The sequence below is a fragment of the Macaca thibetana genome, chromosome 18, assembly GCF_024542745.1.
Source record: "Macaca thibetana thibetana isolate TM-01 chromosome 18, ASM2454274v1, whole genome shotgun sequence".
NCBI lineage: Eukaryota > Metazoa > Chordata > Mammalia > Primates > Cercopithecidae > Macaca > Macaca thibetana.
In genome coordinates, this window is record NC_065595.1 from 321719 (window position 1) to 338655 (window position 16937).

The 16937-nt window shown below is 52.4% G+C and overlaps 3 protein-coding genes across 8 annotated transcripts in view; 1 reads left to right on the forward strand and 2 right to left on the reverse strand.

The window, feature by feature from the left end:
- Positions 1–16937, reverse strand: part of RBFA (ribosome binding factor A) — a 252019-nt gene that overhangs the window by 95383 nt on the left and 139699 nt on the right. The window lies entirely within an intron of this gene.
- Positions 1–16937, reverse strand: part of HSBP1L1 (heat shock factor binding protein 1 like 1) — a 414139-nt gene that overhangs the window by 28260 nt on the left and 368942 nt on the right. The gene's annotated exons all lie outside the window — the stretch shown is intronic.
- Positions 1–16937, forward strand: part of SLC66A2 (solute carrier family 66 member 2) — a 47654-nt gene that overhangs the window by 2051 nt on the left and 28666 nt on the right. The window contains exons 3-4 of one of the 2 annotated variants that reach the window (XM_050768222.1): positions 6436–6569; positions 16437–16490. In XM_050768222.1, coding sequence (XP_050624179.1) covers positions 6436–6569; positions 16437–16490 — 188 coding nt within the window. The remainder of the gene's footprint in view (positions 1–6435; positions 6570–16436; positions 16491–16937) is intronic. The other variant, XM_050768223.1, reaches the window with a different exon arrangement.

Below are 16937 nucleotides of genomic sequence, written 5' to 3' on the forward strand. Positions count from 1 at the left end.
CTCCCGCTGCTGTACCCAGGTAATTTTTGTATTTTTAGTAGATACGATGGTCACCATGTTGACCAGGATGGTCTCGATCTCTTGACCTCGTGATCCACCCACCTCGACCTCCCAAAGTGTTGGGATTACAAGCGTGAGCCACCAAGCCTGGCCCGCCTGTTTTTAAGTCAACCTTGTTGAGGTGTGATTTGCATTCCATGAAATGCACCCCTTTCGTGTCCATTTGATGAGTTCTGATGCTGGGGTGTCCCCTGTGTTCATGAACTGGGGTGCTCCCTGCTCCACAGCCTTCATCCCAGCCCTGGCCGTGGGCAGCCGTTGGTCCACGTGTCCCTGGGTGTTAGTTTTGCCTTTGCCGGGGATTTTTAGGTGAGCGAGTGGGTTGGCTGCCTCTTCCCCAGAGTTGTCTCTGAGGCAGGGAGGTTTGTCCCCTGCAGCGATCTCGGAGGGGGATTTTGGGTCCGAGTCGTGTCTCAAGGTTTGTCTCTGGGCCGGGCTGCATCTGAGGGAGGGTCAGGGGGCTCATTTTGGAGACTGCTTCATTCTTTCCCATCGCCTGCTGTGGAGACAGTGGCTGGCGGTGCTGCAGTGGCCTCAGTGAACATAAGGTTGACTGGGAAGTAGGTTTCTAATTGTCTAATGCTGTTGAATATTTTGAGTGCACGTTGTGGGAGTTGGGGAGATGCTGGTTGGCAGGCCACCTGCTACAGCCCCAGCTCACATGTGTATGTGGTGAAGGAGCATTTTTAGGGTTATAGAATAAATTTTAGGGTTATAGAATAAATTTAGGGTTATAGAATAACATTTAGGGTTATAGAATAAATTTTCTCCAAAATAATGGAGGAAAATTGCCTAAGGGTGGATAAGCATATGGGGAAAAAGTTCTACTTAGAGGATCCCCCACACCCCCGGTATGCTCATAGTCCCAAGTTGCTAAAAGAAAATAAATTAGGTTGGGCACGGTGGCCCACTCCTGTAATTCCAGCACTTTCGGAGGTCAGGGTGGGAGGATCACTTGAGGCCAGGAGTTCAAGACCAGCCAGCGCAACATAGCAAGACCCCATCTCTACAAAACATTTGCAACATTAGCTTAGGTGTGGTGGCATTACCTGTAGTCCTAGCTACTTGGGAGGCTGTGACAGGAGGATCACTTAAGCCCAGGAATTCGAGGCTGCCGTGAGCTGTACTCCAGTCTGACCAAAGAGAGAAACCCTGTCTCAAAAAAAAGAAAGAAAAGAATCTATCTAATGTCCGTCTCAGTATCTGGTTTGGAGAAGTCAGAGATTAACCCAGTTTCCTGGTGCCATCTTGTCGCTGCCTCATGACCTAACTGGCACTTGACGTAGAGGTTTGAAGCTGGGGTGGGAGTTCTTGCTTACAGGCCTTCGAGAGACACTTGAGCTCTTGGTGGAGCACAGGGCAGCCTTCCAGGGAATTCTGAACTTTGTCCATGGGTCTCTTCATAGAATCAATATCCTGGGCTGTCGTGGTCATGCATGGCTTGTGTGACCACCGAGTGCACACACAGGGCCCCAGCGTGTTCCAGAAGACGGTGGGGCTGTCGTGGTCATGCATGGCTTGTGTGACCACCGAGTGCACACACAGGGCCCCAGCGTGTTCCAGAAGACGGTGGGGCTGTCGTGGTCATGCATGGCTTGTGTGACCACCGAGTGCACACACAGGGCCCCAGCGTGTTCCAGAAGACGGTGGGGCTGTCGTGGTCATGCATGGCTTGTGTGACCACCGAGTGCACACACAGGGCCCCAGCGTGTTCCAGAAGACGGTGGGGCTGTCGTGGTCATGCATGGCTTGTGTGACCACCGAGTGCACACACAGGGCCCCAGCGTGTTCCAGAAGACGGTGGGGCGGTCGTGGTCATGCATGGCTTGTGTGACCACCGAGTGCACACACAGGGCCCCAGGGTGTTCCAGAAGACGGTGGGATGAAAGCGGGGAGAGCAGAGGGTGCTGGTCCCTGCTGGGCGTCCCTCCAGCCTGAGAATGTGCCTTCTCTGCACTCCACACAGGCACATCCTCTGTGCCCACCCGGTCCCCAGGTCCTGCTGTGCAGAGGGGGATGATGACCCCTTCTGTTTCTCTCTTGGGAGCCTCTTGTGACCCCCACTCCTGGCTTCCCCTCTCCAGGCTTTGTAGGTTCACAGCCTCTTTGATTTCATGGTTTGTAGGGCAGAGGGTTTGTGCTTTAGCGGAAGTGACACGCGGGATGCATCACACACAACTCCAGCTCCACACATGCGCACGCACACTCAGTGTTTGGGATGGGAGTGGTGGGGGCGGGAAAGCAGAGGTGGGGCTGGGCCACGCTCCGGTGAGAGGGGGACGGGGTGGGGGGTGGGGAGAGCAGAGGTGGGGCTGGGCCATGCTCCGGTGAGAGGGGGACAGGGTGGGGGGTTGGGAGAGCAGAGGTGGGGCTGGGCTGGGCTCCGGTGAGAGGGGGACGGGGTGGGGGGTGGAGAGAGCAGAGGTGGGGCTGGGCCGGGCTCTGGTGAGAAGGGGCCTGGGGGAGAACAGAGGTGGGGCTAGGGCAGGCTCTGATGAGAAGGGTCTGGGGGTCCAGTGAGAAGGGGCCAGGCTCTGGTGAGAAGAGGCCGGGGTCCTGTGAGAAGAGGCTGGGGTCCTCCAGCACAGGGGTGGAGTTAGAATCTTCACGCTTCCAAAGGTGCTGGGGCATGGTCCTCAGAGCTCCAGTCCCTCTGGGCAGCCCCCCATTGGGGATTTGGGGTACATGGCATATGGGGCTCTGCAGTCCTGCAGGGGCTGCTTTAACAGTACAAACGCAGGGATTCTGAAACATAGGTCACTTATGTTTTTGTTTGTTATAGTCGTTACTACCATTTTGTGAAACCAGCATTCAGCAGATGACATTCTGCGTAATGCCAGTGTGCAGGGTTTGGCAGGTTGGTGCCAGCAGCCAGGAGAAGGGCTAAATGATGCCTCATAGCTGGTGTTTGCTGGCTGTGAGTACATGGAGGAAAAGCGGAGAGGCCAGGCGGGGATCAGGCCACACTGGGCTGCAGGGCCCTGGGAGCCTCAGCTCCATCCACAGTAGGACCCAGGCTGGAGCACTCTGAGATGGAGGAATGAAAACATTGTATCAGAGAGGTCATAACATTTTGTTACTGAGGGTGATAGCTTTAGTGGTGCCTAAGAGAAGACACAAAGCTACAAAGCTGCTCTTTTGCTGGATTTTTTTTTTTTTTTTTTTTTAAGACCAGAGTCTCGCCCTGTTGCCCGGGCTGGAGTGCAGTGGCACAATCTCGGCTCACTGCAACCTCTGCCTCTGGCACGATCTTGGCTCACTGCAAACGCTGCCTCCTGGGTTCAAGCAGTTCCCTGCCTCAGCCTCCCGAGTAGCTGGGATTACAGGTACCGGCTGCCACGCCTGGCTAATTTTTGTATTTTTAGTAGAGACGGGGTTTCACCATATTGACCAGGCTGGTCTTGAACTCCTGACCTCATGATCCACCTGCCTCAGCCTCCCAAAGTGCTGGGATTACAGGCGTGAGCCACCGTGCCTGGCCCTGCTTGAGTTTTTCTGTGAGATTTTGGAACATAGAGAAGTTTTTCTGTGGGCTTGGTCAGTTATGGTGCACCCTCTATACTGTCTCTTCCTGTGGGTGGGCACCTGGGCATGGTCACCTGCAGAGCCCACCTTAGACGAGGTATCTTGGTGCCTCCCGAGGAGCAGGCTCCTGCACCACACAGGTGGGCTGCCTGGCACCTGCCGTGAGAAGAGGCGCGGGAGCTATGCCCTCGGGCGGGAGAGGAAAAGTGCTCTCCTGAGTTCGTGGCCAGCATGGACTGTTATCACTAAGGGAAGAAAAAGTTAAGTTGAGAAGTAAATGTGGCATCTATTTTAATTAGCTTTTAAAATTACTAATGCTGCTGGATTTTGTTTCGTTTTGTTTTTGTTCCTTCTGTGGAACACTGTGCTTTTTGAAATTTTGTGTTTTTCTTTGTCTTCACCCTATTAGTTCACTGTTCACCTCCGGGTACCCTCTCACTTGGTTTTAAAAGTCCTTATTCTTTACTGTGCATATCGAGTTCCTCTAGATTTGATTTTTGATGTGTGGATTATGGGGAAGCTCAAACCTTGATTCGCTCGCCTCCTCCTTTATCTGTCTGTTCATTCATTGCGTCTGTTGAACATTTAAAAAACGCAGGTGGCCTTTCATGCAGAGTGGCCAAAATGGCTCACGTGCAGCCTCATTGCTGGAGGTGAACGTGGTGTGCAGCAGCCTCCATGTGTCCCAGGGCACTGGCCTATTTTAGATGCCTGCCCAGTGTCACCTCCTCAGCCTCAGGTCGCTGTGGGTGAGTTGACCGGCACCCAGGCCGCTTGGTAGCCAGTGCAGAACGGCCCTGGAAGTGACTGTGAGCTTGGCTGTGTCCTCCAGCCTTGGGGGTTGCGATCTGTGCTGTATAATATACCGTAACAGTGCAGAGGCCAAGGCCTGGAGGGGGCCGGCGTGGGGGCTGGAGCCAGCCTGTGGGCAGAGTGCCCATGCGCCCTGCACTCCTGCTCATACAGCGTCCCTGCTCCCCCGACCTGTGCCTCAGGCCCAGAAAACCCCCTTTCAAGCTGCCTGTTTCCCGCTGGCCATGCTCTGTCCCCGGCCCACCCACTCCCTTCCTCCCTTTGCCTCCTTGTCTCGCCTTGTGCGTCTCTTGGAGGCTTCCTAGGGAAGCATCCAGTGAGGCAGGGGGACCGTGGTGGCCCCCGCTGACCTGGAGGTACAGCTTGTCTGCCTGCCCGCCTGGCCCCCTGTCCACCCTGGGCCTGGGCTGCTGTTTTCTCTGCCCTTCCCTCTGCTCCCCGAGTCTCTGTGACCTCAGGCAGCCTCTCCCTCTGCTGAGGAGCTCCCAGGAGACAGGGAAGGGCCTTGGTCTCTGGAGCCAGCACAGAGGGAAGCAGCATGGCCACCCTCTGAGGACTGCATCCTGGCTCCCTGTCCTCCCAGGAGAACGTCTGTGGCTTTTTCCAGGTTGCTGTGGGAGCCTCACCTGCAAGTGGCACCTTCTCACCTGCTGGGCTGGTTCACCTGCTAAGGGGGCTGCGGGGTTCCCCCTACTCCTGTTGTGTGTTAATAAGGGGGTGCTAAAGGGGCTCTGGGGTTCCCCCTTCTGCTTTGTGTTGGTAAGGGGATGTTAAGAGGGCTGCCCAGCTGCGTGAGAGCTAGAGAGAGGTGGGGGCTGTGGTGGTTGTTGCTGAGTCTTCCAGTTTTTCAGAAGTTGGGAAATTAGGCTGTTATGTAGGATCTCCTGACTTTGACATGGTGGCGGCCAATTCAAGTATTAAAATTCACTTCAGTACAAACTGCAGGCTGATTGAGATTCCCGCCCTGGGACAGTCAGGGAGGGTCAGGGCTGGGTCTTTCCATGAGTACGTGCCACACACAGCCCAGCCTTGGAGATGGTGGCTCTGCAGGCCCGTGTCCCAGCTCTGTGGTGACTCTGGGAGATGGGGAGACCGTAGGGCCTGCCAGTCATTGGCCTGTGGTTCTGCCCTGCAGAGGCTCATGGCTGAGCTGATGAGATGCTCAACCCTGGTCAAAAGTCAGCAAGGTGGCCTGGGAGCCTGCAGCTAGGGGAGCACGGGGCCAGGGAGGCCTGGGGGCGGGGGCGGTACAGACCCTTGGCTGCCTTCTTCTCTCCTGTGGGAGTGTGTGTGCATGTGGAAATTCCGTGTCTGGCCCAGCTGCTGCTCTGCACACTGACCCAGCCTTCCACAGGCAGGAAGCAGGGCTGCTGTGAGCTAGAAACTGGGCTTCTTGCCTGGTGGCAGCCCGGAGGCTGTAGGGAGGGCCTGGGGCACCTGAGCTGAGCTGTGGGAGGGGGACTCAGGACCACCAGACCCGGGTACCAGTGCCTGGGCCACTGGTTCTGGGGAGGGCCAGATGTGCTGAGGGGTCCCGAGTCAGGCTGTGTGTGGGTCTTATGGCCCCTCACTGGAGCCCCACCCCACCTGGAGTCTGGGAGATGGGCAGCAGTTGCCTGGTCACTCTGGTGTTCACCAACCGGGCTCCTTCCCCGGGATGCCGCTTGGGGCCTGGGAGAGGTAGAGTGGATGGGCCTCCCTCCTGACCCGGGTCTGTCCCGCTGCAGGTTCGGGACTGGGAGAGGCAGCATGGATGGGTCTGCCTCCTGACACAGGGTCTTTCCTGCTGCAGGTTCGGGACCAGGAGAGGCAGCGTGGGTGGGCCTCCCTCCTGACCCAGGTGTCTCCCGCTGCAGGTTCGGGACAGGGAGAGGTGGCGTGGGTGGGCCTGACACAGGGTCTCTCCTGCTGCAGGTTCAGGACTGGGAGGGGCAGCGTGGGTGGGCCTCCCTCCTGACATGGGTCTCCCGCTGCGAGTTCGGGACTGGGAGAGGTGGCATGGGTGGGCCCTCTCCTGACACAGCGTCTCTACCGCAGGTTTGGAAGGCGCTTTGAGTCCCCACTGCTGTGGCAGAGCGCCATCATGATCCTGACCATGCTGCTGATGCTGAAACTGTGCACCGAGGTCCGTGTGGCCAACGAGCTCAACGCCAGGCGCCGCTCCTTTGCAGGTTGGTGGCCGGCGCTTTGGAATAAAGTCCCAGGGAATCAGGGCGAAGGTGACTCTGGTGAAACAAAAGCCACTCTAATCTGTCCTGATCCAGGCAGCTTTCATTTCGCCAAGTGGTGCTGTTATCTTCAACTGATAGTGTTTTCAGTGTGTTAAATGACTTTAGTTAAACAGTTTATAACTCGAAACAATTCAAGGTAATGATTTTTTCACTGGAAGTTGGGTGAGGCCTTAACAGCTTCACAGTTCTTGGAGCGCCATCCCAGACGGTTTGTGTGTCCGAACAAGAAGTGCTCGTCTGTGCCTGGCTGCATCGGGTCAGACGGTGCCGGGTCAGGCGTTTCGTCTCTGTGTGCGTGGCCTGTACACAAAACACACCTTTTCAGTTTGGCTGTGACTCACGGGCTGCCTTAGCCAGGGCCTTTCTCACAGACCTTGTTAAACAGACCCAGAGGCTCAGGCAACCCCTTTATCCGGAGCACACGGGCAGGGTACGCACACTGCCGAGTTGACAGCCGGGCACGACCAATTACATGCTTAGCACATGCTTAGCACATGCTTAGCACACATGACTCCTTAACCTTTGGTGGCTTAGAAAATAGAAAAGACTTCTTCCAGTGTTTGCCTTTTGCACAGTTTGTTCAGTCTGAACCCTCTTTGCACATGCAGGCTGGCAGGCTTCTTGTGTGCAGGAGGGTTAAATCCTTCCTTTTGTTTTTCTTCTAATTTCTCAGTCGAAGATGGCGCTCCCTTTGGCTTTGAGAGAGGTTGATCTCAGCTGTCTCTTGGAGAAAAGTGTTTCCCTCAGAGTTTGTTTAGTTTGGGGCTTCTGTGGATTTGAGATCTTGCCGGGGAGTTGTGTCCCTGTTTCTATTCCCGATCGCTGGTTCTTCCTGTTGGAGGGGATCCCACCTCTCCCTTTTTGTCTGCTCCTGTTTCTAGACTGAGGTGAAATGTGTGCTGCTTTCAGCCTCTGTAGAAACCCGACCAGCCTCCCGCCAGCGTGACCTGGGCCAGGTAGTGTCATTGTGGCCACGAGATGAGCACCAGTGTCTTTTTTTTTGTTCTGTTCTTTCTTCCCATTCCCACTGTTCTCCTCTCCTCTGAGTCTCTGCTCTGTTCCCTCCTATTGTGATTTGGGTTTGAAATTACACCAGAGATGGTGCTGACGATACCACAGATCTTGCCTAGAAAGCAGGCTTTTTTTTTTTTTTTTTTTTGAGATGGAGTCTTTGCTCTATTGCCCAGGCTGGAGTGAGTGGCGTGATCTTGGCCCACTGCAAGCTCCGCCTCCCGGGTTCACGCCATTCTCCTGCCTCAGCCTCCCGAGTAGCTGGGACTACAGGTGCCCGCCACCATGTCCGGCTAGTTTTTTGTATTTTTAGTAGAGACGGGGTTTCACCGTGTTAGCCAGGATGGTCTCGATCTCCTGACCTCGTGATCTGCCCGCCTCCGCCTCCCAAAGTGCTGGGATTATAGGCGTGAGCCACCGCGCCCGGCGGGAAGCAGGCTTTTAAGAACCGGCCGGATTCCCCGCGAGGTGAGGAACTGTGGTTTTACATTTCGGTTTAGGTGACTCGGTCTTGCTCTCTGCAAGGCTTTGGTCCTTCTCTGGAGCTGAGCTCCTCATGGCGTGTTCCCTGCCCCTTTGAACCTCGGTATTTAACTTGGAACAGGAAATGTTCTCACTGTGGGAGGGCCAGCCAGCCGAGAGAACAGTTTGTGCCTAAGATGCCCAATGCATTGCTGGATGTTCCTGCTGCCCTCGGGCTCTGGACATGAGGCCAGACCTTGTGACCTTGTTGAAGGTGGCCTGACACGAGGTCCCAGAGACGGCAGGTTGTGAGTGTCTAGGCAGTGCAGCCAGCGTGGAGTTTAATGTGAAGGTATGTTGGAACACTGGGACACCCCTAGAAGCGGCATCGTAAGCTCCCCACCCACATTCATTTTACCAGCAGGTGCGCTCTCGTCTCATCAGAGGAGCGTTGGATAAGAAGGGAGTGGGATGGTGGATGCCTGGCATTCTGTGTCACTTCTTCCAAAGGAGTACTTCTCTTCTGGTTACCCAGGATGAGTTAAAAACGTGAGTCCCTGTTTCCAGAGCTAGGCCTGGAATCCGAATTTTAAACACCCTCCGTGGGTGGGCAGAATAATGGCCCCGAGAGAAATCCATGCCCTGATCCTGGGAACCTATGACGTGCTACTGTACATGGCGGAGAGACTCTTGAGGGGGGCTGGTCCTGGATTATCTGGTGGCCTCACCTAATTCCAGGGGTCCTCAGACATGACAAGGGCCGCAGAGGAGATGGTCAGGTGCTGGAGCTGAGGGCCCGGCTCTCTGCCGTGGGTCGGCCGTCGCTTTACAGGCAGCAGAGCCCCCAACCACAGGGAGCGGAGTTCTGCCCATACTTGAATGAGTAGGAGACACAGCCTTGGTTTTAGTCTAGGAGACCATTGGGCCTCTGGCCTCCAGAATTAAGATAATCAGCCTGCGTTGTGGCTGCCACTTTTGTGGTACCTTGTTACAGAGGCGATAGGAAGCTGGGGCACCCTTTCCTCAAGGCCTGGAGTATTCGGGAAGCAGTCCAGGGCTGCTGTGAGGGGATGAGGGCTGGGCTCCTGGGGTCAGCCTGGGTGCCCCGTGCCTGCCCTCCCCTTGGGGAGGACTGAGAACCAAGCTGCATGACTCCTGGGCCCCAAATGACTTCAGGTGGGAAGTCCACTCCTGAACTCTGTGTCCTGGGGTGTAGCTGCGTGTGGTTAAGAATTCTTGAGATGTACATCTGCAGCACTCTTAATATTGGAGTCCAGTTTGAGTTTATGCACGTCCATGTCCCCGTGGTGGACAGGCCCAGACCTGTTCCTACAGGGCGCCTTGATGAAAGGTGTGAGCTCATGTCCTCTCATCTGCCAGGAGAGGCGAGGGCAAGGCAAGAACATCGCTGAAGTTCAGACTGAAAGCTCTGGCTTCTGGCCACCCGATCCGTAGCTCCTGCAGCACGGCCCCGTGCTAGGCACGGTGGCCAGCCTCGTGTTCCTGTCAGCAGCGTCACCTCGAAGGGAAGGTTGTTGGCTCTGAACATGTTCTGTTTTTCTTTTTTTTTTTTTCAAGCTTTTAAGTTCAGGGGTACATGTGCAGGTTTCTTATATAGGTAAATTGCTTGTCACGGGGGTTTGGTGTACAGATTATTTCCCTAACTCCTGAACTCCTGACCTCAAGTGGGATCCACCCACCCTGGCCTCCCAAAATGCTGGCGTTACAGGCGTGAGCCACCGCACCCGGCCAGTGTACAGATGATTTCATCACCCAGGTATTAAGCCTAGTACCCATTGGTTATTTTTCCTGGTCCTCTCCCTCCTCCTGCTCTCCACGCTCCGACAGGCCCTAGTGGCTGCTGTTCCCCTCTACGTGTCCATGTGTCCTCATCATTTAGCTCCCACTTACATGTGAGAACGTGCGGCATTTGGTTTTCTGTTCCCGTGTTAGTTTGCTAAGGATGATGACCTGCAGCTCCATCCATGTTCCTCTAAAGGACATGATCTTGTTCTTTTTTGTGGCAGCGTAGTATTCCGTGGTGTACATGTACCACGTTTTCTTCATCCAGAAGAAAGTCTAGATGATTTTCATTGATGGGCATTTAGGTTAATTCCAAGTCTTTGCTAGTGTGAATGGTGCTGCAGTGAACATACATGTGCGTGTGTCTATAATAGAATGATTTATATTCCTGGGGTTTATACCCAGTAACGGGATTGTTGGGTTGAATGGTATTTCTGGTCTTTGAGGAATCACCACACCGTCTTCTGCAATGGTCGAACTGATCTACACTCCCACCAACAGTATATACTGTTCCTTTTTCTTCACAACCTCACCAGCATCTGTTATTTTTTTTGACTTTTTATTAACAGCCATTCTGACTGGTGTGAGATGGCATCTCATTGTGGTTTTGATTTGTATTTCTCTAACGATCAGTGACGTTGAGCTTTTTTTCATATGCTTTTTAGCCACATGTATGTCTTCTTTTGAAAAGTGTTCATGTCCTTTGCCCACTTTTTAATGGGTTATTCGTGTTTTTCTTGTAAACTTAAGTTCTTTATAGTTGCTGGATATTAGACCTTTGTCAGATGCGTAGTTTGCAAAAATTTTCTCCCATCTGTAGGTTGTCTGTTTGCTCTGTTGATAGTTTCTTTTGCTATGCAGAAGCTCTTTAGTTTAATTAGATCCCATTTGTCAATTACTGCTTTTGCCAAGCACATTCTTGAGCCTCACCCTAAGGGTGAGGACATGCCAAGGGGGACCATGGGCCTTGGGAGGCACAATTCTTGGCAGACTGATGAGGACGTGAAAATAACTTATGAGGAAACATTTGAATCACTACATTTCACTGTGCTCGTGGATAGTCAGATGACCTAAGGAAATAAAAGTGTAAATGTTTTCCAGCTATCTTTTATAGGGATTTTAAGTTTTGAAGGTCACAAATTCAGTGTGAAAGTTAATATAAAAGAAACATAAATGGTATTGAGAAAGAGTAGATTACTTAAACAATTAAATGCATTATTTGTTGTCTGATTATAAAGAACAGTGCGTGCTCATGGTAGACATTTGGGGAAGACAGATATAAAGTAAAACAACTTCTGGCCGGGCACGGTGGCTCATGCCTGTAATCCCAGCACTTTGGGAGGCCAAGGTGGGCAGATCACGAGGTCAGGAGTTCGAGACCAGCCTGGCCAACATGGTGAAACCCTGTCTCTACTAAAGATACAAAAAATTAGCTGGGCGTGGTGACGCATGCCAGTAATCCCAGCTACTCAGAAGGCTGAGGTGGGAGAATCACTTGAACCCAGGAGGTGAAGGTTGCAGTGAGCCAAGATTGGGCCATTGCACTGCAGCCTGGACCACAGGGCGAGACTCCATCTTAAAAAACAAAACAAAACAGAAAACCACCTTCCACCCCACCCTCCAGAGGTGACTACTTTGAACGCCGTGGCATGCCTCCAAGTCTCTTCCTTTTTTTCTTCTACAGTCTCCTTTCACAAAATTGGCATAAATTTCAAAATTGTGACCAGACTTTAAAAAGAAACCCTCATTCCACTGAGACGTTTTCCCACGCCCTTTTTCGTTGTGAGTCAGGGTTGGGGCCTGATCACTCCGTCATCTCCCTCATCTCCCGTCTCCCTCATCACTGGAGGGAGATGACCCACAGGGCCCTGAGTGCCCAGCCTGAGGAAGGCAGGGCCGGTGCCCTGGGCAGAGCTGAGCCTCTTGGCCAGGCCATGGCTGACTGCGGTTGGGAGTGAGTGCACACCTGTCTCTCGTGTCCTGGGTTATTTCTTTTCAGCTTTCACTTTGCATTATGGAGAATTTCAAGTGTTTACCAAGTAGGTGGGGTGGTATACAGCCCTGAGGGTGGTGTGACCCACAGTTGCATTCAGGTCTCCTTCCTGCAGGTTTTTCTTTTTTTTTTTTTTTGAGACAGGGTCTCACTATGTTGCCCAGGCTGGAGTGCAGTGGTGGTATCAGAGCTCATTATTCCCTTGAATTCCTGGGCTCTAGCCAAGCGATCCTCCCACCTCAGCTTCCCAAAGCATTGAAGTTACAGGTGTGAGTCCTTGTGCCTGGCAGTATATACGTTTTTGTTGTTTAAAAATCTGTAGGTTCTCCCTTAACTCCTCTCGACTTTGCCCGTGGTCTGTATTAGCGGCATCTTAATGAGATTGCTGACTGCTCCTGCAGGCTGAGTTTTGGGAAGCCCCACAGTGGAGATGGCACTCCTGGTGTTTCCTCCTGTCTTTATGTCCCTGGAGTGTAGACAAGGAAAAGGTGTTCTGTCCTTGACTTTTTCTGTGAAAGAGCATTTTAAAAAAACAGTGGACCCAGAGGCCCGATCAGATCCAGGTTTGGTTCTTGTGTTTTGCAGGATGGCTGCATCATTCCACAGGAGGTGTGTGCGGTTGGCGGCCACTGGGGGGCTCATGTTGAGGCCGTGAGCTGCAGGATGTTTGTGGTCTGTTTTTTTTTTTTTTTTTTTTGGAGACGGAGTTTCACTCTTGTTGCCCAGGCTGGAGTGTAATGGCGCGATCTCAGCTCACAGCAACCTCCGCTTCCTCAGCTCAAGCGATTCTCCTGCTTCAGCCTCCCAAGTAGCTGGGATTACAGGCATGCACCACCATGCCCGGCTAAATTTGTATTTTTTTTAGTAGAGACAGGGTTTCTCCATGTTGGTCAGGCTGGTCTCGAACTCCCGACCTCAGGTGATCTGCCCGCCTCGGCCTCCCAAAGTGCTGGGATTACAGGCATGAGCCACCACGCCCGGCAAAGTGTGACTGTGGTCTGTTAGCTGGAGCCCCTCTGCAGAGAAACGGGCTGGTACCCATTGTTCAGCTGTCCACAGGTATAATTTATAAAGGAAATGCAGGTCTCTCTCTTTACCAGTTTTCAAAGTTGGTTCCCTAGCATCTTGCAGTGGTAAGTGCATGTTTCTGAGTCATTCTGAACACGGAAAGTGGACGTTTGGTGGTTACTGGATTATCACACTTGTTAAAGCTCCAGTTCTTCCCTCTGGCCGGGGAGCCGCGTCAGGTGCTCTTGGGCCCTTTCCACGCAGCATGAGGGGTCTCTACACAGGATGTGGTATAACAAGGTACTTGTGTGGCAGCTACGTCTCCTGCCCCAGACCTAGAACCCGTCGTTCTTCCAAGGAGCGCTGGTATCTGGGACACAGTGTTTGGAGACCACAGCCTGGGCGTGCATGAGGGTTGGCCTACAGGTTGAGTTTTTGGCTTTTTCAGTGGCTGGAGCTAGGGAGTGTTTTTTGGTGAGGTGAAATACTTCATGAGTGGACACCAATTCTTCCCATTTTACTTCAAACCTCTAGGCCTGGCCGCGTTGCTTAGCCTGAGGTCTGCCTCCTTTCTGCCCTGTACCAACTCCCTTCCTCAAGGACCCCACAAATAATGGAATGTGGCATCCTCATGCCTCCCTTAGTCCTCTCTGTCTGAGGGTCACCATGCCGGCACCAGCCTCCCGGTGACTGAAAACGTTTGTTTTATTGGGGGTGGGGGTTTATATGCTCAGGATTGCACATCCTCAGGGCACTTCCCGCTGGGGGCAGAGGTCAGGTCACTGCTGCATGTTATGTCACCGGGAAACAAACGCACCTTGTCAGGGGTGCACCAGCAACTGGATACATGGGGTCATTTGTTTCATTTTAAATATTTGCTTTTATAAAGTTTAACTTTGTTTTATCATGTACTTTTTTCCTTTTAAGTTCCTCTTAGGGGTTATTTGAGAAATAATTGTCTGTGGCTCAAAGTCGGTGGTTTAATTTACTTCATATTTCTCCCAAATCTCAACCCTCAGAGTTCTAGGCTGGAGGCCAGGGAGAGGGAGTGGCTGCTGGTTAGTCGAGGGGTTTTTTTGGGGGTGCTGAAGATGTCCTAAAATTAGATAGTGATGGTGTTTGCACAACTGTGGATATCCTAAAAACCATTGAATTGTATGCTTTAAACAGGTGAGTTAGTTATAGCTCAGGAAACCTGGAAAACGTGTTGCATGTAGGGGTCGTGTGCCATCTTGCATGCATTTTCAGGGGTTTATTGAGATTCTTGGACGTCACGTTAGGAATCCCTGTGTCTGCCTGTGTACCTCCCATTGCGGGCTTGCCTGGGCCACTGTGACCATGTGCTCTTCCTTGGTCCCAGGCTGGCTGACGCCTCCCTGTCACTGTCACCCCTGCACTCCCCAATACACGCCGTACCGACAGGGTACGGTGCAAACCTTTCTTCATGTGCTGACAGAAGCGGTCTCCAGTCGTGACATGGACCAAAGTCCCAGGACGCAGGTGATGGCCTCTGTGGCCCAGCCATCCTCCTTCCTGCCAGCCCTGTGGACTTGTCCTGTCTCTCTTGTTCCAGTCTCTTTGGCTACTCCACAAGTTACCCCAGATCTTAGGACTTGGAAGGACAACAATTATTTTGCTCGTGAGTGCATTTTGGGTGGAACTTGGCAAGAACAGCTGCTCTCTGCTGTCCTCAATCTGGGGAGCTCAAAGGCTAGGGCTGCAGCCCTTGAAGCTCATTCTCTTGCTTTCTCTCTCTCCCTCATTCACTCTTTGGCATGGCTGGTGCTGGCCATCTCCTGGGACCTCCACCCGGGCTCTGCTGGGACACCCACCAAGGCCTCCTCATGAGACCTGGGCTTCCTCACAACATGGCCAGGTCCCAAGGGGGAGCTTCCCGGGAAAGCAGGTGGAAGCTGTATCTTTTTTATGACCTAAGTCTTGGAAATCACAGCATTGCTTCTGTGGACTGGAGTGGTCACAAGCCCACCTGTGATCAAGGGGAGAAGACACGGACACCACCTCCCAGTGCCGAGTGTCGAGGAAAAGGAAGATGTTGCTGGGCCCTCTTTTTATCTGGTCTGGAGGACGTGTTCAACACAGATTTGTGGAAATGTGTGACTGTTGAAAATGTTCCTGGCAGCTCTCTCAGCGTCAGAACTCTTTGTATTCCGTCCTACACAAACATGGATCTGATCACACTGCTTTCCAGGCAAGGAGCCCAGGTGGCTTGAGGGTGTGCCCAGGACACAGCCTGGTGTGGAAGGGTCCAGCCTCTGCATCCTGAACCATGCCTTCTTCTCCAGCCTGCCAGCTGGCTGCCTCCCACCCTTGCCTGTTCACAGTCACACCTGGATGTGAGAAGGGAAACAGCATAGACCGAGCAGTCCTGCCTTGGGTGATCCCTCCCTCCCTCCCTCCCTCCCACCCCTTGCGGATCTTGATCTTTAGAAGAGGCACCAGTGGAGAAGGATATTGTCTAAATCAAAGCAACAGATGGGATGAGCTGAGGGACATAGAATCCAAGAAGGAGTGTTGGGGGAGCCTGGGGGAGAGGAGACTGCACTTTGTGTGCTGCGTTGGTTTATAAAACCCTCAAATTTGGTAGAAATATTGCAGTTCCTGCCTTGTGAGTGGAATAACACCCTAAGTCCAAGTAGCAGAGGGCAGAGGGCAGAGGTTAGAGGTCATCTTGTATTTGCTTTTAGCTGTTCACTTGCAAAATTTCCATTTTAAGTCTACATTGCCTGGAGCAGGCAACACACAACCTTTGATCCCACTTGTGCTTTCTGATCCCAGGACTCATTTGAGTCTCTTGTTTATCAACCGTTTTCAATCCCAAACCCCACGGGGCTTCCCAGGAGCCACCTAGAGGCTGCAGTGTTTTCCAGGACCTTGGCTACTGTCTCGTCCTGGGGCTGCGCAGATGGGGAGGTTGGCTCATAACCTGTCATTGCAGGTGCTGGGCCCTGGAGGGTGCTGGGTCCCTGTCACATCGTCCCTGTGTCTCTGTTTGTGCAGAGGTGCTTGTCAAGTGCACATGTGGAACCAGCCATCCTTTTACAGCAGAGTGTACTCTGAAAACAGCTTCATCAGGCAGCCTTCTGAAGGGCTTTGACCTGGGGCAGCTGTATTGCCACCGAAGCTTGCATACAGCCGAGTTTCTAGGAAAAGGGGAGCAGGATCTGTCTGGCTGCTTTCTGTCGGCACAGCACGCTTGTGGCGGGCTCCGTGCTGCCTTTCTCCTGAGAGATTAAATGGAAACGTGGTAACTTTTAATTTTTGGCTCAGTTTTTCTCCCATTCTCCCCATTCACTTTTTTATGATGTTGGAAGAGCTTAAGTTTGCAGAAAAATAGTTCAGAAAGTGGATTTTCTAATGCACAAAACCAAAATCTTATGATCTTTCTGTTCTAGTTTTTTTTTTTAAAGAAATGCAAAAAGTTCTGAGAACACAGCTGTTGACCTGCGTTAAAACCAGTCTGTTTCTGTCTTTTTCCCCTTTCTGTTTCTGTCTCACTTTTTAACGTGTAGCTGCAGATAGCAAGGATGAAGAAGTCAAGGTCGCCCCCAGGCGGTCCTTCCTGGGTATGTACCCTGCGCGTGCACCGCCCGCCGCGCGTTCCTTTCGCCTCATTCCTGCAGCTGTGCTTCCTCCTGTCATTGCTTCCATCTGTGCATGTGTGTACATCATCTTTACCAAGTGTGGCTGAGTCTACAGCAAACTAATCAACCCCTAGCTCTGCTGTTTTCAAGCATGAAGTAGTTCTTAGAAGCCTATCCATGTTCTTCTGTGTGTGGGGAGATGGGGGTGGGAAGGGGAAGAGGGAGGGAGACAGGAAGGGAGGAGAAAATTTTAGATGACAAATTTTGGACTTTGTTAAATTTATTCCAAAGTATTTTATCCTTTTTGATGCTATTGTGAATGGAAATGTTTTCTTAATTTCAGTTCTGCTTGTTCATTGCTACTTTATAGAAATGTAATTGATCATTGCATGTTGATCTTGCATCATGCAATTCTGGTGAACTGGTTTG